We start from the raw sequence: 27,973 nt of genomic DNA on the forward strand, positions 1-27,973 counted from the left end.
CTAACCTCAAATTCTCCATAATATATATTTATAACAACAAATAAGATTTTGTGGTAGCCGTAGCTCCAATTTCCTCACTTCTTAAAACATGTAAAACAATGTATCCATTTAAATAACACAAATATGTGTTTTGCAACTCATAATGTGCGTGAACGTACTGTTCCAGACTGTATTTGCATTATGGGAAATCAAGTAGTCTTTGAAAACAACTCTCGGTGCAAAACTAAACAGGCCAGGTTCGTTATCTTTCTGAAGCGTCCTCTCAGTCTATTCATTTCTGGACAAAAAGGACAAGGTTAGGTCACCCATTATTACAAGTTCTCATTATTTATTTTGCTGCACTCAACTGAGCTAACACAATAATGAAACTCTCATTATTTATCACAGACAGTGGATCGGTCATTAAAAAGATACCTTTCGAGAAGATTCGCTCGTTCGGGCACTGGGAACGACGACCCTCAAAAGGATTGTTTGGTGGGCCTCAGATAAAATGGTTTGTGTGAATGGAGTCTTCTTAGGAAAAGAAAAGAGCCTCTTCGGCTGTTTGTTTTGGAATTTGTCTCATTGATCCAAGAGCGGCAACTAAAAGAGGAGGCCAGTATCGACAATAGCTCTCAGGACAACATTACTCCAGCGTCACATGGAGGAGCATTCACTGTGCAGATTCATTTTACTCACGATAACTTCGGCTTTAGAAGATTAACTAGACTGAATTGTGTATTTAAGAGTTTTTTTTTTTTTTTAACATTTTATTTTAAGAAATAAAACCCTAAAACATGTCAACAATATACTGAGGAAAATGACCAGTGAAAATCCTGACGGAACAAGTACACTGCCAATTCTAAAAATCAAGCAAAAAGAAGGCAAGTCACGAGTTTTTCTTGACAATCATTTATTAAACAAACTGAAAAGTAATAAATAAAGATAAGTACTTAAAATGCATTAAAGACCAACAGAGCCATTTAAGCTCAAAAACGGATCCCAGCTACTGAAATTCAAGAAAAAGTGATTTGTCCTCTCATTTTAATATGGATCAGTTCTAAAACTCACTGTTATTTGGCATTAGAGTTAGAAATGTGTAAAGACATGCTTATTGAAAACATATTTTAGTAACACATTTTTTAATAAATTTTGGTCACTTAATTGTTTTGACTTTTAATGGTGGTGGGGGAAGTGGTAGAAAATCAAAATAAGGCAAAGAAACAAAACCCTATACATGAATGTAAGACTAAAATGGCCCCGCTGATGATTACCAAAGGTTGTGAATGTTTACAGTTAAAATAAACTCCCCATTGCATCCATCAATCTTCACAGCTTGATAATCAACAACAGAGAAAAAAAAAAAAAAAAAAGCTCTCAAAATTTGAGTTCAGCATTTTGCTGCCACGTTATATTACCAAGTGTGCTGTTGATGATAACGGACGCACCTTTGCAATATACATGCCCCTGGAAGTCCACAACATACAAAATTTATATTCCTATTTTAACTGATATATTTGTTGAAAGCCAACATTATGTCATATTTGACTGTGTATTAGGGGCACCGAGGATAATAGATTAGTTCAAATAAAATTCATCATAGCAACAATCAAAAATCAGACAGGATCAATACATTCATTGTCTGCGTACCCTCCAAAATCTCAAAATGGAGGATAAGAATAAGACTTTTACAGCAGGTTAACACTAAAAAAGACTAACAAAAACTAAAAATTAAAAAAAAACACTTCAGATATGTCTTTGTGCGGTTTTGTAACTGTAGTGCCAAAATGTTACAACATTAAAATGGACATCATTAAACACCATGTTTCTTTGTGATCAAGCCACATGTTCTGCTTTGGCTCGTGCCTCTGCATGTGTGCTTTCTGATTTCCAGCAGGAAGTACTGTACACACTCACGGGGGAATACAAGCGTACTTGGCACCTTCACATGAAAGAAATCCAATCCTGTTATTTGATGCATTACAGAAAATCAATAGGCTCCATACAGAAAACATGGAGCACGCTTCCAGGATGTGCTTGATGTCACTGGACCCGAAATTCAAAGTGAAACATCTGACCGGTTAAATGACGGGGAAGGGTATCAGAAGAGCGGAGGCCACTGCTTTCGACAGTTTTTTTTTTTGAGTTAGCTTTTATACTTGATCAAAATGCCCTTTTTAGATTTACCCACCAGCAGCAGGGGTCACTGGGAGCCTGCAGGCACTGATGTTAACACACGAACCGTCACTCTCACACACGCATACACACTTAAATTATCTCTCAGTCTTCTACAGTCAAACAAAACTCTCCTCGTGAGAAAGCTGGCTTCAGTCCCTCTGAAATAAATACACCTTTAATACATACTTTTCTTCTTGATCAATCCCCTCACTATACTCTCTCAGCTCAACTAAAACACTGTGTCCTCTTCATGTTTCTTCATGTATCAGCAATGAAAACCTTCCCTACAGCAGAACCCAGTTTCTACTTTGGAGAAGTATAACATTAAAAAAACAAAACAAAACAAAACAAAAAAAAAACTATTAAAAACAGTCATAATTTTCAACTAAAAAACAAAATGTCAAAGACCATGAGTGATCCCTTGCTTTCAACCATGTGGTGGCTCAAAAACACCACCCCCTTTAAAATCTGCGTTATTTTGAGGTCTCCTTTAGATGCCATCCTCCATTCATTGATGCTTCAAACCAGTCTGATGAATATAACAGTGACTGCATTATTACTATTGTCATTTTTGTATTTGTTAGGTTAAAACAATGTGTCAATGGAGGAAGCATATCAGAGAAGAACCCGGCTGATATGGTTGCAGGAAAGGGGAAAGTTCCAGGGCCTCATCGTGCAGCACAGTTCAGTCGAAAAAAGCCCTTCCCGATGCTATGCGGCCATCAGATACTGGTGGTAGAAGAGGCCGAAGAGAGAGGTGGAGAACAGGCAGGCGGCAATCCACCATGTGAAGAAGGACAAGAGCCCTCGAAAAAGCAAGGGGGAGAAAACAGTCCTCAGCCCACCGAGAGCGACCGATAGCTGGGCCACAGTTTGAGAGGCCTGCATCTCGCCTTGCCCCACCTCAGTGGGGCTTGAGTCCTCATTCGATAGACATGGCAAACTCTCTTCGGGGTAAATCACCCACGAGTATCCACCTGGGGTTTAAACAAGAGTATGAAAAATTCAAGAAACCCTACCGGGGCAATTGAGAATATGTCAAGAAGAAGTTCAATACACTCACCTAATGTCTTTAGCAGCAAAGTAGTGTGTAACAGCATCACCAGAGGTGCAACGTACTGTAGTGCTATCACGCACAAGTAGTAAAAGACTCGGGCGACCTGCGTGAGGAAAAACAAATTTGCAGTTAAAACATTTAGGCAAATTTCCTTCAAAACAAGCAGCTTGGCAGGAGAGGAGCTCATCAAACAGACTAGCTGAAAACTCACTGGGAGCTTAAGTACAGAGGGAGGCAGTGTGCGTATATGATTCTGGAGCAGATGTAAGACCAGACACCCCTGCGACTCTACAGCCATTTGCGAGTCTCACTTATGGCTTGGAACATCAAACGGGCTCTTTTCCTCAGCTCCAGCTGTGGAGTGCTGTGGGTTTTGATCCTTGCGCTCCACTAAACTCAAATAGCCTCCTCATTTTGGAGCTTTGAGGGCAACAATGCCACGCAGTCCTTTTTCACACTGACATATTTCCACCTTTGAGGAATGTCGACACTATAATGTAGGCCCCTAGAGTGGACGCCACAAGAAGGTCCCTAAGTGCATTTATTAACCAGTATCAGATCAAACATCACAAGAACAACCTCGTGAAGATAGGATACTTGAGATGGATAGCATATTGGGCAAAATAAAAGGATGGCTTTGCATCACAGTAGCTTAATTGCATATAATTAGCATTATTATGTGACTACTTTTTATCTCAGCAATTTTTAATGTCAGTAAGATAAAGACATAAGAACAAAAAGTGATAAGTACCATCTTTTGGAGGTCCACGGTACTTATGCGCCCCGCTTCCTTCTTCATCTGCAAGACGCCCTTCTGGGCCAGGTTGAGGTAGGCCTGGAGATGATGCCGCATCATGGCTAGTCTCAGCACACACAGAAGCAGGATCACCCACAGACGCAACGTGTCGTATGTCTTCTCAGACATTCTGAAAGCAGATGAGGAGTGACACACCGAATCAGGGCAAGTAAAGGATGTGAATTGAGCAGAGAAGAATTAACAAAGATCTGATTGAAAAAGTCAACAAGAAATGGCATTCACAACCCATTTTACTGCCGCAATGTGATGATTTAGAAGTAAAACAAATATAGGCCAGGACTTGATCGACTGGATTGTGAAAAGTGGGCATTCCACATGAGAATGGAACCGAGTGGATTGGCCAAGGATTACTGAAATACCATCAGCACCAACTTTTGTGAAAAATTTATGACTGGGACTTGGAGGCTGAAGGATAAGTTCACCCTAAAGAGATTGACTTATCACAATGGTAATGCTTTTTACCCCATATTTATTTATTGTTTTCCACAACCTTTATTAGATTGCCTGTAGTTAACCTGTGTTAACTATTGCAAATGTTTTGCCTATTGGAACTGCATTACCTACAAGAGCAGCCTAACATTATATTATATTATATTATATTATATTATATTATATTATATTATATTATATTATATTATATTATATTATATTATATTATATATTATATTATATTATATTATTATATATTGAAAATGTGTCTATTTTACGCAGTGGCAATTATGTTTGAATTTGTCCAATTTTATTGAAAATGTAAGTTTTTTTTTTTCCTCGAAAAAAGTATGAAGTTCCACCACCTTACATCAGTGGGGTGTATGCAGATAATACAAAAACGTACAAATGAGATCATATAAATTCAGCAAGACATAAAATAGTTACTAAATGTTATGAGAGTGCGTTGGGCTATTTGTCAACATTATTTCTGCCCTACATGGCATAAAAAAGCCATTTCAGAGGCAGAACAAATTATAATAATACTTTAATTATAAAACACATTATTATTATTATTATTATTAGTAGTAGTAGTAGAGTTTAAGTTTGTCAATAGATTACATTTTTTAATCGTGATTAAGTCACACCCTTTTGTGCAATTAATCAAGATTAAATCGGAGACTTATCGTGAAATATCTTGTTTAATGTGCTTATTTTGTCACGATTTGCTATCCAACAAAGTAAACTAAAGACTGAAGGATGATTCTCACAAAACTGTATTTTCTCCTAGCTTTTTTCAAGGTAAAAGTAGGTGTCTTTCCAAAAAAGGACACTTGGAATGGAAACACCAAAAGGACATCTAATAACCAAATGATATAAGAAGTCCATATACTTCATGAATGTATGAACACCAAAGCACACATGGAGAAAAAAGAAAAAAAAAACATTGCAGAACAAAACTTTCCAGAATTCAGTGTATAGTATGTGTACAGTGCAACAGCAACGAGCTTGTTTACGTTTTAGACAAGTCAAGTTATGATACTGAACAGGACCATATGGAGATCCACCCCCCAAAAAATAAACCAACCAATCCCCTTGACCTGACTGCATCTGCCTACTACAGTACACGGATCCATTCAGAATTACTAAACACAGCAACATATCAAAACATTATCCTGAATGTGTGGAAACAACATGAATGTACTGAAATGTGTCTGTGAATAAATACAATGTGCGATCAGTGCGTCGAGAGTGTACATGCACGGTTTGTTTGCACATCAATAATAGATTCAGGCCTGCTTACTGTACGACTCCTGTATGTCACCGTAATCATCTTTACAATTCGCATCCATCAAAACTTTACTAGCGAGAAGCTGGTTTGCTTTATCCGGCCGATAAACGTAGTTTCCGTATCATCTGGCCAGCGGTGGGATGTTTTGACGTTCCGTCCAGTCTGTATTTCTCACAGCGCAATGTGTGAGGGCTCCCGCTCTTCAGAAACAATCACAGAATATGACAGAGCTCTTGATTTAAAGCTAAACACACGCTGGAATGAATATTTCACTGAAAACTGGTCAGGAGTCGCTGTTCTCTCTGCCATCTCTGACGTAATAAGCCTGGTTTTCTTTGCATTAGTGCTGTTTTGGACTGATTGTTTGAATGCATTCACTTGCTAGATCACTGGACTGAAAACTTTCCCGGAGTTTAGCGGCTTAAAATTATTTCCAAGAGAAATTAGGTTAAGGGTTCAGAACAGAAATTTCCACCTTACTAGGGTTACAGGTGCTTGCAACATGTAGATGCTCAGTGTGATAAACTCCCGACTTCTAAGATCATGTAAATGTGTGACGTAAATTATGTTAATGTCTTAATTTCGCATTCTTCATTAATTTGCGTTATTTGGATTTAATTATTTTAACACGTTAAGGATTTTGAATTAATCATACGCGTTAACGCATTAACAGCCCTTCTTTAAAGTAAATCTTGAGTAAACAAAGGGTCTTGATGAACTTGATTTAACTTTTTTTTAATTAATCAAGAACTATTCATCTAATAACTAGTAATGCAAAATGTAATGTTGAAAAAACACATTGTAAAATGAGGTACTCACAAAGGCACACTATCTTTCCCAAATGTGGGATTCATTAAGTAATCCTTAGTTATGGGCTTCACCCATAGCAGTACCATAATCAAGGGGGCCAAGAAGTTGATATGCAGCAAAGTCCTGAAGGATGGACACATAAAAACAACCAATTAGACATGGCAACACACAAGAGTATCAATATCAGTGGAGCAGTAAATATCAATCACTATGAAGTACCACTGCTTTAAATGTAGCATTTCGCCAGCACAAGAAGCATGGATGTAATCCAGGCCTTAAAGAGGTCTAACTGTAAGCCCCATAGTGTCATGAGAGCAGAAGAGGATTAGCTATGTGAGATGTGTAATGCCTAACTCCTCTTTTGTAACACAGTTACCCTAAAGCCCAATGCTGGCTGAAAATGGAGAACAGGTCCAACTGCAATAATACTCGTCTGCTAACTTGCTGAGGATATAGTGAGAAACTAATGCTCCATATGAATGAAAATGGAAATATTGCTAGGGGCTACAAAATTTCAATACAAACTGTTTCAATTCAGGTTGACAAATCTATCTAGATCTGAATATATCATGTTAAATGTAAGGACAGAAATACTAATAATTCAAATTACTAAAGTGACTTGTTTCAACATAGGGGTGTAACGGTACACAAGCATGACGGTTCGGTACAGTGGGGGGGACTAAACTTAAAATTGCTTTTTTTTTATATAAAACAGTGGTTTATTGAACAAATTGTCTATCGATCTTTAAATAAATTAAATTATAATTAACATTTTCTTAAGGATAAAAAAAAAAAATCTCTCAGCTAATACAATAAACTATATACAGGGAGCCCTTTCTTGCACATTAATATAATATTAAAGGTTACAATTAACAACATAAATTTATTTAAACAATAAAAAGGTAAAGTACATATAATGACTATATATAATAAATACATTAAATTATAAATTATAAATATATAAGCTAATATAGTGCATATATTTAGTGAAATGCTCCTCTCGTGTTCATTTCTCTAGTGAACTAACATACTGTAGACAGTAAATGACTTGCCTGAGGTAAATGTAACACTACGTGGGATAATTATTCTTAAGCTGTTTTATTGAGGTCTTTCCACGATAGATGGTTGAGAGATAACACACACATCCAAATCGTCTGCCTTTCTTCTTTTGCCCTTTCTCCTGTTGTAGCATTGCATTACCGCATACACACGTACCCTTCTGGATTGGAGTGTGACTCGCCTGTGACTGACTGTATTTGTCGTTTAACTGCATGAATCGAACCGTCACGTCCGTACCATACGGTTTGGGAAGAATACGTGCACTGTTACACCCCTAGTAGTAATTATGAGGATGATATGTAATAAATTGTGTATTATTTTGAAACATTTACTGTGTGACTTTGCAGTTGTTTAGAGTGAGGGCATCAAGATGCATCTGGGCCAATCGCAGGCCAGGGAAGGTGAGGAAGGCTCCAATGAGGGCGCAGAGCAGTGCCAGGATCAGCTTAAAGGTCAGCTTGGATATGGGGCCCCTGTAGAGGCAGAGGAAGAGAGCAAGGCCTGTTCACCACAGGGAAGCACAAACCATCACATACATGGTTTAATCCCAACCTACAGAGACATGGTATACTGTATACATACTCTCCCACTGTACTGACAAAGGGGGTGGGGGGACACTGGCCATAATACTCACTGGGACTCAAGGCCTTGGTTCTCCAGAAACTGCACGGCACTTTCGGAAAAATTTGCAAAGCCTATGAAAGGAGAAAAGGGGGGATAGAAACAGAATATAGACAGAAATTCTTAAATATAAATGTAAAAAAAAAAAAAAGTAGGGGTGTGCGATATGTATTGTATACGATAATATCCTCGTTATTTTTGTATCGATGTGCGACCTGACAATAAATGGGAGAATTTGACAGATTTAATGAAGCATACAGCTAATAAGGATAGAAAGAAATTGCCATTATATAGGTAAAAACTACATAAGGGGGGAAATGTTGTCTCATAGTGGAAAAGTTCAATTCTGCCATTGCTGTGAACTAACCACAGCACAGGGGTGCGTTTCCCAAAAGCATCGTTAGCCAACTAACATCGCAAGTTCCGTCGTTTCTTACAAAACCATAGTTCAAACGAACATTCGCAAACTGCATCGCAAACTTGTGTGTTGGAACGACAGCTCTCGAGCTGTGGTTAGAAGCATAGTTTCTTGTTTTTATGACATGTGGACTTACTAAATCATTATCTTGAGCAATATAAGGAAGCTGACATTAAGTACAATGTATGTCTTTCATTTCAAATATATACAAATGTCATTTATATATTTTAGTTTGTCAAGAGATTTAAAGCACCGTTTTTGGAGAGTGCGCATGTGCGTACGTGCTCTAGTACGTAAGAACAAGCATTTGATTTAATCTGGAAAAAAGCAAAATAACTGAGGAAATTGAGAATTAGTCCTCAGCAAAAAAAATAAATAAAAAAAATTGAGCATTAATTTGAGCTCAAACAGATTAATTTAAAGAAGTTATTACTTCACCACCTGCGTGACGTCATTCACCAACGTGGTTTGCGACACTACGGTTTCGGGAAACAGTCGGGACTAGCTAGTTGATTTGTTCAACGATGCATCGTACTATAGTAGTTCGGCAGCGAGTAACATCGTTGTTTGGGAAACGCACCCCAGAATATAAGGAATACGAAAAACTTCAGAAGTAAGCTGTTCATGACAGACCTAAATCAGCAGAAGTACCAGCACAAAAAACACACTCTGCAAAATATTGTCTAATCATCATTATCAAAAAAAATAATATTGAGATATAATTTGTCATCAGTACTGCACACCTGTTAAGTCATAGTCCAAGTGTTTAATCCGGACCCTGATTATAGGATCTATGGTGAAAATGACTATGGTGTTGCATTACAGTTTATTTAAAAATTGCAACATAGTTTACTGCATAGTTTAAATCATAATGCAAGAATGACATGAAGTGATGAAGTGATGTGAGTGATTCAAATCAAAGAGATGAAAATGATCTAAAACAAAAGCGTGGTGGACAATATTGTCAGAAATTTAAAGCCAAAAGGTTTTAAAAGGGAAAGCCAAAAGGCTTTCTTTTTTGTCTACATGTGGCCACACATTCCTGGTGTTAAGCGACATCTCGAATTAAAATATGAAAAAAAAAAAAAAAAAAAAAAAAAAAATAGCAGCCTACATTTTTGTGAAAGTTGCTTTCATTCCAGGACTAATTAGTGTGATGCTATGAGTGATGAAATGCAAATACGCAAGGGAAATGATTTTTTTTTTTTTTTTTTTAAATGAAATAAGTACAGTTTCATCACCAGTTTTAAATATTTCCAATGGCATGTGTTAATTTTAGAACAAAATGGTCTCACATTCTATGTTACTACATACAGTGAAAAAAGAAACCGATACAAAAAAAAAAAAAAAAAAAAATCAACTTGACACTACTATACCTGTCTCGAGGCCAAATTCCAGGTAGTTCTCTGTGACAATAAGGATAGCCATGGCTTTCACAAAGAAGAAAAAGGCAAAGGTGATGCAAAGGGAACGCTCGCCGCCCTCCTCTAGTCTGAAGTAGTGAGCCGTCAGGGAGAAAAGGATCTTCCTGAGAAAAACTGAAGCTAAGGAACATGGTCACAAAGCACACTTTGGTACACTATACCAAAAATTGCTCTCCAAAAACATCAGATAAAGGCTTTGAATTCTTTGCCTAACTAAAGAAATATTCTGGGTTATAATTAATAATAGTGGGTTATAATAACTGCTGTACACTTGCCCCATAGATGTCCATTGTAAGAGTATAACAAAACACATTTGCCCTTCATTTTTACAAACTGCTACTGCTATGCGGTTGATAGAGCCCAAGTTGGATTTAGTTGGACTTTTCCTTTAAGTGACATTACTCCCTTGGAATCTAAATACAAATGCTCTGTATTACTGAAGATGGTCCGATTTTAACCAGCTCTGTTCTACAAAGCACATCCTAAAGGCTGTAATACACTGCATGGCTTTTAAAATCAGATTTTAAAACACTAGGCAACATACACTTGAAGATTCTGTAAATGTTTAGAAAGAAAACCTGGGCATTGTAAACTAAACGCGTGAAGATCATACACTAACAGACTTTAAGTCATTTTCAAACCAAACTCACACAGAAACATTTGAAAAATTAGAACAATATGCGTTCTAAAATCAGCTCAAAATATTAAGCGTTTAATATCCTCTGATTGCATGGAATCAAAGTCTGAAGCTTAAAAAAAAAAAAAAAGTCTGTTTACTGTCTACACTACACAATTTATGAAATCTGTCAACATTGACTGCCCAAAATCTGCCGACTAGCATTGACTTGTCAGACTGAAAACCTGTGCAGAAGCCATGGTATAAGTCTCACATTTAGTGTCACAGCAGTAGAGAAATGCATTTAAAACATGCCTCATCAAACAGTGTCAAAGCTAATATCCCTGAGGTGAGAAATGAGAAATTTGAAAAACGTCAACAGCAGACAGAAAACGTCCAGCTGCGCCTCTTTGTTACGACAGCTTGCCTATATGTGCCCATTTTGATTATACTGGTCTAGGGTCAATCATTCAACTTGTGGCTACATCGTGCAAATCTGCAAGGCAAGCGGGCGGCCATCTGAGAAAATATTTCAGTGACCATCTCTTTGACAAGGCCATTTTCCCCACCACACACTCTCCACTGAGATCAGGAAAAATGGCTCCTTCCTGTCCACATTCAGCCATTTGCACACATATAGACCTATCATCATCGTCATCATCTTCATCACCCTACCAGGCACCTTCCTTCGTTCCTCTCCTTTTCCCAGGCAAATCAGTCCAGTGGGCCATGAAAATTGGGCCTCCAATCTTCTGTGGCAGGCTGAGCTAGGTAAAGGGCAGTGCCGAGCGGAGGGAGATTGATCTTTGTGGACTGTGCCGGGGTTAATGTGTGTGATTTGGTGAGGCACTAGAAGGGGAAAGTAGCAGGTAAAAGGCAACAGGTGCAGCTTTTATCACTCACGGTTAGACTGTCCCTGCATCGAGACTGAAAATTGAGCTTCTCCACAAGGGTTGTGTTTTACAAAGGATGTTTTAACATTTAAGGACTATGGACATGTTCTTGAATAAAGAAATCATGTGCTGAGAAACGACATTATGAGCTTCATGCAAGTGCTGTGGTACATGTTAGATGTCATCTAGAAGTAATTTAAACAATATTTTCAAATTATTATATTATTACTAGTGGCGTTTGTTAAGCATCTCCATTACTTCTACTCATTTTTGCAATTATGGATTTTAACAAACCCCAAACCGAAGTGTACAGTATGAACTCCCTTCAAATCACTAAAAACTATGCTATAAAAACACTTGGCACATCGTATCGCAAAACCCTGGCAACCATCTAAAACGCCCTAGTATTGTTGCGTTGATATTTGCACAGGCAATACCAGTCACATTTCCTTCAGAAAACATAAAAATGGAGACTAAATGAAAGATATGGCTTTTCTAAAACAAATTTGCTAAAATCACTGAACTATTAAAATCATTTTTGTCATTTTTAAGGCTAAAAGGCGATTAAAAAATTATAAATTAATTAACTAAAAACTATCTACATTTGCACTACTGGTCGGGAAGATTTTTTAAAGTTTTTGAAAGAAAAGGTTTACCCTCACCAAGGCATCTGTTTGATCAAAAATACAGTACAAACTGTAATATTGTGGAATATTATTACAATTTAAAATAACTTTTTCTATTTTCATATAGAAAAAGCATCATTACTCCATCAGTGTCACATGATCCTTCAGAAATTACTCTAATATACTGGTCCACAAGAAAAAAAAAATCGTATTATCAATGTTAAAAACAGTTTTGCTACTTAGTATTTTTTCGTAAATTGTGATATTCTTTTTCAGTATTATTTGAAGAATAAAATGTTTAAAAGAACAGCATTAAACGTATATAGAATTTTTGTGTAACTGTCACTTTTGACCAATTGAATGCATCCTTGCTGAATCGAGTGCTGCAGAGATGACGTATTTTTGCAGACCATAACCCAGAAATGGTTCCATCCGGTTCCATCGTCCCAAAGTCAATGGGATTTTGGTTACAAGCCTGAAATAAGCATTATTTCTTAAGCATTATTACATCTTGAGCACAAGCTCAAGATATTTTCATGTTTCACATTTGATTTTCCCCCAACAAGATTACTCATCTACTCACTAGTCCACTTTCACAGCCATGTTGTGTTCATAATCACTATAATCACTCTCTTGCAAACTATCAAATGTTCAAATAATTTTTTTTTAAAAATTTTTTACGAAGACTGAAAGTTGTCGGAAGCTTGGTGGTGGTGATGTTGAAGTTGAGCGACTGTGGTGTAGTTTGTTTATAGTCTAAGGTTAGCTTTTTATTTCTGGCGAATGTATTTATGCTTCAAAATTTATAAAAATTATTTTTAAATTATCTTGATGGACAAAACTTGTAAGTATCAAATAAACTTTTGTTGACCACAGAGCTTATTTTTTGCAATAATCCAAAAGCCAATGGAAAAATATTATTGGTTTTTGTAGAGGGAACCAGGGTGATGCTAATTTCCAGGTGGGCCTACAAAAACATCATCACCGCAGCACACTATAATGTCTTTCAAAAAAATATTAATAATCTTACTGACCCTATTTTTTAGCTCTATTGTATATCAATTTTAAAATGAAACTGGAAAAAAAAAAAACACCATGTTATTATTTGTCAACTATACTAATAATGAAATAATTACAAGAATTATTCGCAATAAAATATGAAAGAGGGAAACCAATGCAAAAGATGAAAAACTTCTTCAGTAGTTCTAGCTCGAAAGGGATACATGACAAAGGCCAAGACCAGCAGGCTCCACACCACACTGATGTTCATCTCCCCACTGGGCTCCGCCACACAGAAGTACAGTTCAGTGATAAAATACACCACTGTGGCGGCCACCGTAAAATCCACCAACCACTGGAATTCAGGAAAATAATGCAGAGCTAGACAAAAAAGATAGCCAGACAAAAAAAGAAGCTTTAGGAACCAGACTTTCTAAGAAGATCCTTCAAGCTCAAGGGTTCATTGGGTATATAATGACAAAAAGTGAGTTACCAAGTGTGTCCACTTCTGCAATGCATTTAGTCTCCAGCTGAAGGTCGATGTCTTTTGGAATAGTCATCGGCTTATTCTCTAAGTGCCCATTGTACTTCCTGAGAAGCAAAACGTGAACATAGCACATATAATAGTTATGCACTGAAAGTAGGCTAAGATGAAACACACACACACACAAATTACCAAGGACATTTTGGGCCAAAAACCAAAAGTGAATACTAGAGTGCTATTTTTCTCCATTCACTTGCCAGAAATATTGCATAAATTGTATTAAAGTTGCTTTTTATTTATGCTTTTGAATAAAAATGAATTTAAAACACAACAGTTTATTATTTATTTGTCAAAGCACATTACTCAAAATATCTAGGCCAAACATAAATAAGAATAATTAGCATACATTAAAAAAAAAAAAAAATGATGTTCAAAATGATAACAGTATGTTCTTCCAAGCAGTCGCCGTTATCATCCTCTGCTGCCCAGATAAGACCGAATTTATTCAAGAGCATCTGGGCTATTTTACCCATTCATTTATGATGTTTCAGCACTCTTATAAGTGGCTTCAGTTGTAGGATGATGGGGCTTCTCTGGCATTTAACCTCATCACACAATGCAATGCGTCAGGTGACTCATATCTCCTTCCTGACGGTGTGAATCCTGGTAGCTAATGTGAAGTGGGATTTTATCATCAGGGTGAGAAGTTCAGAAGCTCCCAATTTCAAAAGACACTTTTGTTTCATTTATTTTGTACTCAGCTAACATTTATGGAATGTCAGAGTTTAAGCTGATTCAACTAATGAAATGATTTTATAAATCTTTCATGTTGAATACTGACCTGCTTTTCATTGTAACCAAGAACAAAAACAAACTTGAATCTACAATATAGCTTACAGCGAATTAGCAATATTGAGTCAGTGGTGACTATCTTGAGCCCTATTCAGGTGGGACTAGTTTTCCTGTAGGACGTTAGAGAAATTTATGTTTCACGGGTGTACTTTGTGATTTTAATCCCATCCAGGGTAAATTAGCTACTGTTTTCGGCAAACTCAACAGTCCTCAGAGAAACCCGTCCGATTAGATAGTCTGTGATTGCAGATACTGTATTGTACTAACACTTCTCCGTGTGATATTTGACATACCAGAGCTACCGTTTGTGCAGCAATCTTTTGTATGCTTTCATTTAATTTCAATATGGATGGTATCCAAAGGAATAAATACAATTATAAAAAGTAATAAACACAGCCAAATCACGAAACTGCTAAGACTGCCCATTTTAATATCAGTGTCAGGTAATATACTTGTCTAGATTTCTCTGCTCACTTATGTGGGTTTATTATAAACAGCCACTTCTATAAACTCATGTTTTAAATAAAAACACATAATAATAATAATAATAATAATAATAATAATAATAATTAAAAGTTTGGGGTCGGTAAGATTTTGAAATGTTTTGAAAACAGTTGTGCTGCAAATTTTTGTGGCAACCGTGATAGATTCTTTTATGAATAGAAAGTTCAAAAGAAAAGGATTTATTTGAAATAAAATAAGTAACATAAATGTCTTTACTGTCACTTTTGATCACTTCAGGGCACCTAATTATTATAAACAATGCTAAATTTAATATATGATTTTAATTATTCACAATGATGAGCAAGCAAAATAACAGAGAACTGCAAAGCAGGTATCAACGTGTGGGATCAGCAACTTAGTTCAAAGGACAGCAGATTTTTCACAGACTAACTGAGGGCTCTGTCTCTATTGGAAACCAAACACTAGAGTTTGCACATTTTACTGGGGATTAGAGGAGCCCTCCTCGCTTTTGAAAAAGAGCTAAATCCATACAACGTTCAAATCAAACATATTTCCACCCATCTCTAATGCTGTCTGCATGACAAAGAACAGAGAAATGAATGTCGGGCTCTGCTGGGAGCGGTGGGATATTGGAAAGGGGCACAGGCCTTAGCGTGAACGAGTCTAGTATGCAAGCTTTCTGCCCTGTGGCTCCAAGCCAGCTGAACCTGAGATTCTTGGACCTCTCCTTTGGGTCTCTGTTGTTTACATAGGTCAGTGTGCACAATGGTGTTCAGCACAAAAGCACTGTGGGCATGGTAGTCTCTCTGCACTGGATTGCTGCATACCTGCCTGACAAAATGGCCCAAGAGCTCCCTGCAGAGCAAAAATGGGCTTTTGTCTGAGAACAGGAGGTAGGTATAATAGAGCTGACTATCAAAACTAAGCTGCTAGACATAGGCTAGTCTACCTTTTCAGGGAATTAGCATTGTATGCACAGCTTTCATCCGCAGTGGAATATAGGCAACAAGGCTGCTTGATCTTCACAAGCAGTCAAACAAAAGTCAAATCTAGTTGGCTGTGTTGTACCTGTCCTTTTTGCTCTTTCCTCCTTTCTGCTGCTTTCCAGCCAAAGTCCTCAGCTCATCTTCTGTGGGGTGCTGGTACCAACGCAGACTAACAAGACAAAGAGAAGTATATCACCATCTCTAAAATGCAAAGAGCTCTAGAAAATAAATATATATATATAAATAAAGAAATATAAAATATTTATTTATTTATTTATTTATTTATATTTATTTAATACCCATTCAATATATACACTAGCATTTGGGGTCGGTAAGATTTTATGTTTCTGAAAAAAGTCTCTTAAAGAAGTCTCTTAATGCAAGGCTGCATTTATTTGACCAAAAACACAGTAAAATAATAAAAATAACAATAACAATATTACAATTTAAAATAACCGTTTTTTATTTTAATATATTTTAAAATATGATTTATTCCTGTGATGGCAAAGCTGAATTTTCAGCATCATTACTCATCATTAGTGTCACATGATCCTTCAGGAATCATTGTAATGTGCTGAATTGGTGCCCAAGAAACATTTCTTTTTATTTTCAATGTTGAAAACAATTAAGCTGCTAATATTTTTGTGGATTATGAAACCATGATACATTTTTTCAGGACTTTTTGATTAATAGAAAGTTCAAAAGAACAACATTTACTTGAAAAATAAATAAATAAATAAATAAAATTTCAAAAAAAATAAATAAAAAAAATCTAAAATTATATATATATATTATATATATATATATAATATATATATATATATATATATATATATATATATATATATATATATATATATATATATATATATATATATATATATATATATATATATATATTATATATATATAGTCACTTTTGGTCAATTTAATGCATCATTGCTGTATTAAAGGGGACCTATGTGTGTGTACACAACCACTCTAGAATGGTAAAAATCCATCCACTCCTCTTTTATAACTTTTTTAATCCCCAGAAATCATAAGCAGTGCCTTAGAACAAGCCATTTGCAGATTGTAGCTTTTGTGACATCACATTGCTTAGGCTCCGCTCATGACTGCTGACAGACTCTGCCCTATTAGCATAGACCCCGCCCTCTGTGTGCTGTACACAGTCCACCATGTTTATCTCCTCACCAGAGGATTTAACAGCAGCATTCAAGTAAGAAATGCATTCTTATCAAAGCTACTAAGTTATTTAATCAAGAGCAGTGAGTGATTTTCTGTTTTTCTTTTGTTGTTTGATTCATATTAACAGCATACAGCAGTAGGAACTGTATATTACGCTGCTTTCATTTTAATACACAGATCTATACACGTGATTTATTTACTTGCTGTTTACATTCACAGACATGACTAATAAATAATAAACAATGCATTTATGTGAACTTTGTGTTTTTGATAAACTTGTGTGTATTTAACAGTTTAAGCGCAACACGTGAACTTAGTTTAATACTCACAGGACGCGCCGTCTGACAACCAGCTTTCTGTGCGCATGCTTTGGATGTGTGCGCTCAAAAATCCATATATCAGAAGTTTATGGCTTTAAAACGCATGCAGATAATGAACTTAATGATGATGAAGAACTGCAATGTCACATGAGCGTGACTGCAATAGAGATAATCAAAACCAAACAGATGTTTTTTGACTTTTTGGCAGAGTATCAGAGGCACGAGTTGTACAGGCTCTGCCCTCTTCTGGAAAAGGGGCAGGGAGCAGCAGCTCATTTGCATTTAAAGATACATGCACGGAAACAGCATGATGTTCTTTCCACTCAAAACAGGCATTTACAACATGATATTAAAAATGATCTATGGAGTATTTTGAGCTGAAACTTCACAGACACCCAAAAAAATGTAATCGGTCATCCATTACTCATGTCATTTAGTTTCAAACCTTTATGACTTTCTTCCTCAGAACAGATAGAAAATATATTCTGAAGAATGTTTGTATCCATCAATGAAAGTCAATGGGGTCTAAAACTACATGCGATTCAACCTATTGACTTTCACTGCATGGGCCACTTTCATTCTTTTATGGTGCCTTTTGTGACCTTTTTTGAAGACTGACGTTTGAAGTCCACATTCGCTGGAACTGAATGGAAAAGAGCGACAAGCGCAGCCTTCTGAATTTCTCCTTTTATGTTGCACGGTAGACCGAAGGCATATGAGAGTAGAAAGATGTGAAGGTTAATGATCACAGAATTTTAATTTTCATGTACATTATTTCTCCAAATTTTAAAGGTTGTTTGATGCTAATAAAATGAGCACATCTTTGGTGGCAAACATTTACCACAACCCCTTCAACTTTGTTTAGAAACTGGCCTGTCATGAGCCCTGAGAGGGCTGTACTGCTTTCAGTTGTTTTTGCATGTTTACTTCCTAATGAAAACTTAATTATGAAAGTCTCCTGGGCAACACTTCAAGCCCTGCACTCAAGCCAGAGTTTTCCCAAACTATTTTTACAGCCAAAAACAAGCACAGATGAATTATTGAACACATTTGGAAGAGCTGTTTACTCTAAACACATATGGCACTAATTAAGGGGGGGAAACAAGCATGGCTTGTACTTTCGTTAGCGGTTCTCTTGGGTCGCAGCGCTTTTTGATGATACCCTTTGGTCTTACTGAAACCCCATAATGATGCATTTTTGATGGGCCCTTAATATGAACAATAAAACACGGGATGTGCTCGCAAAGTGGAGCAGGATCTGTGGTTTGTGTTGTTAAGGATGCCTTGTGGATTAAGATGCCATTTTAGGTTGACCATCGAGAGGGATGCCAGAGTGGCACAGTGGGCTGTACTTCCTCATTACCTGCCACTGCAGAGGAGCCATCGTGCAAAGGAATAGTGGGGTATGATCTTCTGAATCATGCTGGCCATTACCATGGTAACCACCAGCTGCACACTGATCACACCCTGAAGGGAAAGAGTGAAATATTAGAACACTTTCTGATCGCACCAGCAAGAACACAGAACAGCATTCAGACTAGTAAAGCTCTAGTTACTAACCTCAATTGCCGATTTGGTTGGCAGGAACATATGATTTTGAAACCAAACTAGCAAAATTTGAGGTCAAAATTGCGGTCTTACAAAATGAGCATAAAATGACTCAAAATACTTGAAATTTTCTTTCAGATATGGATTTAAGAAAAAAAAAAAAAAAATGGAATGCCTCAAGGCACCCACACACTACAAGATAATCGGGATGATTTTGGGCCCAGCTCTCCCCTTCCGACATTCCTAGGTAAAGTAACAATTATCTTGATGGTTCTACAGATTATCTTATCAGATTTTCATGTGGAGTGAGTTGTGCTAAAGCCGCGCACACACTTAAGGATCGTAAGGCCGATTTTGAATGTAAATTGATACTTATGACTGATTGCGTTAAAACACGTCCAGTCAGAGCCAGTTGCGTTCAGTGTGCGATTACAGTCAGTGTTTAAATTCCATGTGTAAGTATTTAAATCGGCTTCAGTTGCAGGAAACAATCGCTGAATGTTGAGCACAGTCTTAGAATGTTTTAGATAGTCGTTAAATGTGTGCCCAGCTTAAGGAGTGACTGAATATGCTTGGAACAACGTTGAATATATAGAATATTTAGTTTATGAGTTTAAAACTCTCAATTCTGACTTTATAACATGCAATTGCGACTTTGTAACTCACAATTGTGAGTTTACACCAATCTGGCATAACATAATGACCACTGACAGGTGAAGTGAATAACACTGATTATCTCTTCATCACAGCACCTGTTAGTGGGTGGGATATATTAGGCAGCAAGTGAACATTTTGTCCTCAAAGTTGATGTGTTAGAAGGAGGAAAAATAGGCAAGCGTAAGGATTTGAGCGAGTTTGACAAGGGCCAAATTGTGATGGCTATATGACTGGGTCAGAGAATCTCCAAAACTGCAGCTCTTGTGGGGGTGTTCCCGGTCTGCAGTGGTCAGTATTCATCAAAAGTGGTCCAAGGAAGGAACAGTGTTGAACCGGCGACAGGGTCAGGGTTAGGGTTAGGGTTAGGGTTCCAAGGCTCATTGATTTACTCGAGGAGCGAAGGCTAGCCCGTGTAGTCCAATCCAACAGATGAGCTACTGTAGCTCAAATTGCTCAAGAGGTTAATGCTGGTTCTGATAGAAAGGTGTTAAAATACACAGTGCATCGCAGTTTGTTGTGTATGGGGCTGCAAACCAGTCAGGGTGCCAATGATGACCCCTGTCCACCGCTGAAAGTGACAACAGTGGGAATGTGAGTATCAGAACTGGACCATGGAGCAATGGAAGAAGGTGGCCTGGTCTGATGTATCATGTTTTCTTTTACATCACGTGGATGGCCAGATGCGTGTATGTCGGTTACCTGGGGAACACATGGCACCAGGAAGCACTATGGGAAGAAGGCAAGCCAGCGGAGGCAGTGTGATGCTCTGGGCAATGTCCTGCTGGGAAACCTTGGGTCCTGCCATCCATGTGGATGTTACTTTGACCACCTACCTGCATTGTACACCCTTTCATGGAAACGTTCTTCCCTGGTGGCTGTGGCCTCTTTCAGCAAGAAAGAGCCTTGCGCCTTGCCACAAAGCAAAAATGGTTCAGGAATGGTTTGAGGAGCACAACAACGAGTTTGAGGTGCCCATAAATTCTCCAGATCTCAATCCAATCGAGCATCAGTGGGATGTGCTGAACAAACAAGTCCGATCCATGGAGGTTCCACCTCGCAATTTACAGGACTTAAAGGATCTGCTGCTAACATATTTTGCCAGATACCACAGCACACCTTCAGGGGTCTATTGCAGTCCATGCCTCGACGGGTCAGGGCTGTTTTGGCAGCAAAAGTGGGACCAACACAACATTAGCAAGGTGGTTATAATGTTATGCCTGATCAATGTTTATCTCGCAATTCTGACTAATTGTTTGTGGTCTCTCACATTTTGAAATCTGATAAGATTTTAACATTTTTTAGTGTGGGCCAGCTTAAGGGTTAGAAAGTCAGACTTGTAACTTCAAGGTCACAGGTTTGAGTCTCAGTACTGTAGGTGGTGGGAGTGAATGAACACAGCACCATCTTCCACTCTCATTACCCACAACTGAGGTACCCTTGAGCAAGGCACCTAACTCCCAATCGCTCCCAGGGTGCCACAGCAAAAATGTCTGCCCACTGCTCCAGGTGTGTGTTCACTACTGTGTGTAAGCACTTGGACGGGTGAAATGCAGAGCACAAAATCCGAGTATGGGACACCATATTTGGCCACATGTCACATCACATTTAAGGGAAAAACAAAGATGACTAAAAAGCCCACAGAGCCACGGAAAAGTAATAAATGTGTTGCCTCAAAGGTAATAACCTTTGCAAATGATGCTGACTTCCCCAGTCAAGCACCTACTCTGTAATTGCCTTAAACACCCCAGCATCAAACTATCCCAGCTACAGCGTGGGAGGACCGCTTGCATCAATGGGCAATCTCACCATCCACGCGTGTAAGGCACAGTGTCCTGCCCCTATGTTGAGGAGACGGTGATGTGCATTCAGATGATCACTGATCCACACAAATTGCTATGTGCCTAGCTAGCCATTTCAAAACTCACACAAAAGAAATTTGCATGGCAACATGGCTGGTGTGTCACTCAGGAACGAAGAAATCATGAATCATATTGTAGAGCAATTCAATCAAATGACAGAAAAGCTAGAAAATTATCTGAAATATTCTGTGATGTGATATAATTTTGAAAAGTTGACTTGTTGAATTGTTTTCCACGACTTTGGAGCGTAATTGTCAAGAGTTGTGGTGTGCAATGGTCCCATGTTCTTGAAAATCTAGCAGTTTATTTCCAGGCACCTCTGAAAAAGTCTAACAAATCTTGACAGTGTCGTAAAATAAGCACCACTAACGGCTCTAAATTAAACCAGTGCCACCCTTCCTCCAAGATAATATTCAAAGGCCTTTCTATCTAAGCTGTTATGTACCTCTAGTTTTTCTGTTTAAAAAAATAAAAATGAAAAAAACTAAAATATGTAATTTTGATGTTTAATTTTTTTTAGCATTTACAGTATTTTCAAGTGACTACAAGTCATACAAGGTCAAAACTGCATTATTAAAAGGAACACTCCACTTTTTTTGAAAATAGGCTCATTTTCCAACTCCCCTAGAGTTAAACAGTTGAGTTTTACCGTTTTCGAATCCATTCAGCCGATCTCTGGTTCTGGCGGTACCACTTTTAGCATAGCTTAGCATAGTTCATTGAATCTGATTAGACCGTTAGCATCGCGCTTAAAAATGACCAAAGAGTTTTGATATTTTTCCTATTTAAAACTTGACTCTTCTGTAGTTAAATCGTGTACTAAGACCAACAGAAAATGAAAAGTTGTGATTTTTCTAGGCTGATATGGCTAAGAACTATACTCTCATTTAGGCGTAATAATCAAGGAACTTTGCTGCCGTATCATGGCTGCAGCAGTGCAATGATATTACGCAGCGTCTCTCACATACGTCTCCATGGTTGCAAGACACGTTCCCTGTGCAAGCAGGGGCTCACGGGCGCTGCGTAATATCATTGCACTGCTGCAGCCATGGAACGGCAGCAAAGTTCCTTGATTATTACGCCTGAATGAGAGTATAGTTCCTAGCCATATCAGCCTAGAAAATCGCAACTTTTTATTTTCCGTCGGTCTTAGTACACGATTTAACTACAGAAGAGTCAAGTTTTAAATAGGAAAAATATCTAAACTCTTTGGTCATTTTTAAGCGCGATGCTAACGGTCTAATCAGATTCAATGAACTATGCTAAGCTATGCTAAAAGTGGTACCGCCAGAACCGGAGATCGGCTGAATGGATTCGAAAACGGTTTAACTCTAGGGGAGTTGGAAAATTAATTTTCAAAAAAAGTGGAGTGTTCCTTTAAATAGCATCAGTGTGTACGTTTTAATTACACACATTTACATACATTTAACACATTAAGAAATAATGTAAAATACCAGTAAATAAAAAACAAAACATTTACAAACATGTTTAAACATGCATTTTAGGTACCATAACATCCCTCACTCCACACAAATCCTTTATGTTTAATACATACAATATATAGTATGGAAATGTAATATATATATATATATGCTCACTGTATCCAAAACAGTCTAAACTGTACAAAAAGTGAATTCAGTTCTTCAAAGTTAATAACCTTTGCTCTACTTGTCTTGACTTCCTTAGTCAACTACATAATCTGTGCTCGTTTTAAAAACCACAGCATCAATTATTCCAGTTAGGCGATCAACAGCTGTGATATTTAAGCACTGCTGCCATTTAATTCACAGTAAAACAGTGAAAAATGGTTTCTCAGCATACCTTTCACTATGAAAAGCTCACTCTGTGTGCAGCACAAATGCAAAGCTTTCCATAACAAATGAAATGTTATATTTTTCTATTTTTATTTTATCCCGCTTTTCACCCTTTTGACAAACGCCAATACCTGCACAGAGGTAGAGCCACACAATGGCACAATAGCTATAATGTGCTGGCCTGAAACACATGAAAGCAGCCACATGCTTCTTTTCACTGCTGGTCACAAACACCCTCACTTTACCTGAAACAGACTGGTATCCCAATTGCCATGGGAACTATACAGCCCATAAAGAATGAATGGGAGACTGCCAGGAAAAGTGCCATTAAGTTGAATCAAGGGATGTTATTCATGCATGGGCTGAAATCAAGTGTACATTTTAATATGTCATTTTATTTAAAAGACACACTGACATAATAAAAGTGCTCAGGAAATTCAGCAATGAGTTTAATTTATTTTCTTTAACTAGTATTTAAAGGGTTAGTTTGCCCAAAAATGAAATTTATATCATTAAGTACTCACCCTCATGTCGTTCCAAACCCATAAGACCTTGGTTCATCTTTGGAACACAAATTAAGATATTTTTGTTGAAATCCAAGAGGTTATTTATCCCCCATAGAAAGCAAAAAATATTCTCGTTGCTTTATAACATTAAGGTTGAACCACTGTAGTCACATGGACTATTTTAACAATGTCTTTACTACTTTTCTTGAAGGTCTTAAAGGTGTGGAACGACATGAGGGTGAGTACTTAAATGACAAATTACATTTTTTTGGTGAACTAACCCTTTAAGCTAAACTAGTAGCACCATTAAAGGGACAGTCCACTCAAAAATGAAATTTTGATCTTTATCTGCTTACCCCCAGGGCATCCAAGATGTATGTGACTTTGTTTCTTCAGTAGAACACAAATGATTATTTTTAACTCCAACCGTTGCCATCTGTCAGTCAAATAATGGGAGTGAATGGGAACTCGAACAATAAGAGTCGAAAAAACTTGCATAGACAAATCCAAATTAAACCCTGTGGCTTGAAACAGTATTTATATCATTTTTTACCTCTAATACACCACTATATCCAACTGCGTTCAGCATCCGGTTAGTGAGGTCTAATCGCGCTCTGACAACAGAAGAAATGTCTTGCGCATATACTTCAATGAGTGCTAGACATCACTTCTGTTGTCAGAGCGCAATCAGACCTCACTAAGCAAGTGCTGAATGCAGTTGGACATAGTGGTGTATTAGAGGTAAAAAATTATATAAATACTGTTTCGTGTCTTAGGGCATCAATGTGTCGTCACGAGCCGCAGGGTTTAATTTGGATTCGTCTATGCAAGTTTTTCGACTCTTATTGTTCGAGTTCCCATTCACTCCCATTATTTGACTGACAGACGGTAACGGTTGGAGTTAAAAATCATCATTTGTGTTCTACTGAAGAAACAAAGTCACATACATCTTGGATGCGCTGGCGGTAAGCAGATAAACATCAAATTTTCATTTTTGGGTGAACTATCCCTTTAAGCATGTCACTGCTCACTTGTATAGTAAGACTTTGAGGAATGAGGATTTTTAAGTATGAGGGATTGTTTGGGGATATTTCCTGAAGACACAGTTGCAAAACTTAACGTCCATTCAACTATCAGTGTTGAGATTGGTCAGTTTCCAAGCAACTTCCCTTCAGTCGACTCAAACCATCCGAAAAGTGTCACACCTTAGGATACCAACCTAACACCCTGGACACTCTCCTTAAAAGCGTGACATAAAAAATGGGATGCCTCCCTTGCTGGGGAAGTTTGATCCATCAGTGTAAGTCACCATGAGAGGTTGGTGCAGAAGAGGTAATTGAAGCAGCATGGGACACTTATCTGCCACACTGGCAGTGACCTGGACAGCACAGGGGCCAAATGAGCTCTGAAGGGGGCCACTGAAGATAAATAGCAGGTCTAGAAGCTCAGTCACCATATGAGATAATGGTCAGGAGAGTAGCTCTGGTAAAGTATGGATTTTGAGCTCTTCAAAAACAGCCTGTGGCGACACGTCGAAATTTGAGATTAAAACTGCAATTAATTTCCTTCTAAGTTCTCACTGATATGTTGTAGATTATAATATAACCAGTCACAAAGAATAATGCCAGTGTGGAAAGAAACTGACATCAACCTAAAACTGATATAATAGCATTATTATTAGATGATAGATTAATTACATCACCTTCCAAAAACCATCATATAAAGCAATCTATAGTTGCCTCCAGCGAACTAGAAGTTCTGCTGAGAGTTAACCATTAATGAATTTACAGAATGTCCCAACAACCACATCTGCAGTCTTGCCCACTCGAGAGCGTGCACACGTGACAGTTGTATTTGAGGCTAAGCGTATCATTCATTGTGTTAAGGTACTTAACTTTAATTAGAAAAAAAAACAGTGTTGCACAATGTAGTTTTGCAGAGTATGTGTATTTCATAAAATGTTTGCAACTGTTTTTTATTACTATCATTAGAAGCACCACAAAACTGCCACCTGTTACATAAGCACTAAACAGTACAAAGTATTGAAAATCTAAACATGTAAATATAGCTCTGTAAAAAGTACTTGCAATTTTACAGCACAACACTTTAAGTGTTTCCTATCAGGTAGTCAACAGTTCTACACACACACTTACGGTCTTCATGCTAACTCAAACTGCTGAAAAATCCAGCTAAAACCAGCCTAAGCTGGTCATATCTGGTTTTAGAGGGGTTTTGGTTAGCTAGGAGAATGGGAGGCTGGGAGACCAGCTAAAACCAGCTACTTCCAGCTTAAACCAGCCAACCATCTTAGGCTGGTTTTAGCTTTATTTTTCAGCAGGTTTGAACCAAATACAGGAAATACATCATGTTAGCAGACAAGTGATCATGTACAAAGACTACAAATGTAGGTATTGAAACAGGCCCATAATGCATGTCTTTAATTGAGCAATGACAGGTAAGGTATTAATTCAGAATGGTTAATAGTTAGAGAGACAGTTCACCTAAAAATGACCATTCTGTCATCATTCACTCACCCTCATGTCATTCCAAACCTGTATGACTTTATTTCTTCAGTGGAACATAAACGACATGTTATGCAGACTGTTTGCAACCGTTCATTTTCATATCACCTTTTCCATACAATGAAAGGTAATGGTGACTAAAGCATAACATCTCTTTCTATACACAAATGCATTTTTACACAGGTTTGAAAGTACTTGAGGCTGAGTACATGATGACAGAATTGTCATTTTAGGGTGAACTTTCCCTTTAAGATGCAAGTCATGTTTTATGGTTCTGAGGAGAATCTCCTCTGGTGCCCTTCCATGACGTCATCCAGCGGAGGGCATTCTGAGGTCAAAAGCACCTGCACCAGGTGAGGCACATCCCCCTACTAGCAAAAACCGTCATGTCCATCGTTTCCAGCATTTACAACTAACTTACCCCTAAAATGACACTAAATTATATCATTCTGCATTTCTGTATCAAAACAACGCATACATTTACACCCATATGATGCAATGGCCCCAATCCTAATATGTAAAGAAATGTCATGCTTCTGAGCCTGGGTGCTCTATCAGCAGAATGAACAAATACATAAAAGATCCTCTCTTTTTATACCTAGTCTGAATTAAGGGACACATTACAGTAATAATGCATTCAGATGATGTGCTCACTTACCATATTGCTGTTGCAGTGCAGTGATAAATCTCAAAGCCGACTGACACTCTGAGCACCCCTAAGCGGAGATCCAGCGACACGGAGCACATAAGCCTGTCTTGCGGTGCTGGAATTTGAGAGTACTGTGTTGACAGGTAAAATGAATACCTAAACAAACATCCCACTGATCGAGCCGCGGCTCCACTGTGTTTTCAACTGCAGTAGAGGTCACGCTCAGATTCTCGGTTCTGGGCTGCCACTGACGGCCTGTACGGTTTAATGACTGCAAGAGCGTCCTAATAATGAATATTTGTATCACAGTAATGTTCGGGAATGATTAATAATTTTTTTTTTTGTATATATGTCCACATTGTTAAGTATATCCGAAGGAGAACGTTGTGGTATTCTCATTTTTGAAACAGGCACTGATTTGGGCGACTTAAGGCTCCTGCAGGACCCCTTTACCGGAAGTAGTGAAAGGAGCACATGTGACGTTTTCCTACCGGTGTTGTTAACCCTGCACAGGACTGAGGAATATCAGTGCTAAATTACTAATATAAATCCCAGTTTTGTGGTGTTAATAAGCGAAATCAGGCGGTGCAATGACAGTAATTAGAGATTCTTTGAATGAAATGCTTTTCAAAAAACAATTGTTATTAATTATTTATTATAAATTATTATTTATACCTATTTTTTTTACCCCCCCCCCCTTTTTTTTCCCTTTTTTTCCTTGTTTCTGATTGCATTGTATAATGTTATTCTCTGAATATGTAAAAAAGCATAGGACTGAGTCTCTTTTGAAAGAGGATATGAAGAAGAGCATTTTATGCAACTGATTTTTGCATTTATTTAAACATTCTTCTAGTTTTCGAAAAGATGTTGAGATCTGCATTCTCTCTTCTAACGAAAAGGCTACTA

General features: G+C 37.6%; 1 protein-coding gene across 1 annotated transcript; it reads right to left on the minus strand.

The window, feature by feature from the left end:
• Positions 1-885: 885 nt before the first annotated feature.
• On the minus strand, positions 886-27,404 carry tmem161b (transmembrane protein 161B). Its single transcript, XM_067407397.1, has 12 exons — positions 27,077-27,404; positions 18,876-18,979; positions 16,087-16,173; positions 13,711-13,808; positions 13,442-13,598; positions 10,036-10,187; positions 8,255-8,315; positions 7,953-8,093; positions 6,571-6,684; positions 3,966-4,140; positions 3,221-3,317; positions 886-3,134 (listed from the first exon to the last, which is right to left on the minus strand). Exons 1-12 carry the CDS (start codon positions 27,077-27,079, stop codon positions 2,869-2,871), a joined length of 1,455 nt encoding a protein of 484 aa, XP_067263498.1. The 5' UTR covers positions 27,080-27,404; the 3' UTR covers positions 886-2,868.
• Positions 27,405-27,973: the final 569 nt, after the last annotated feature.

The sequence above is a fragment of the Chanodichthys erythropterus genome, chromosome 13 (assembly GCF_024489055.1).
Source record: "Chanodichthys erythropterus isolate Z2021 chromosome 13, ASM2448905v1, whole genome shotgun sequence".
NCBI classification, from domain to species: domain Eukaryota; kingdom Metazoa; phylum Chordata; class Actinopteri; order Cypriniformes; family Xenocyprididae; genus Chanodichthys; species Chanodichthys erythropterus.

Excerpts from the sequence above, each read along its gene's own strand:
- tmem161b (XM_067407397.1), bottom strand. Across the intron at positions 4,141-6,570 it reads GGGAAAGATAGTGTGCCTTT|AATGTCTGAGAAGACATACG; the intron begins GTGAGTACCTCA and ends ATCTGCTTTCAG. Across the intron at positions 3,318-3,965 it reads CCGTGGACCTCCAAAAGATG|GTCGCCCGAGTCTTTTACTA; the intron begins GTACTTATCACT and ends TTCCTCACGCAG.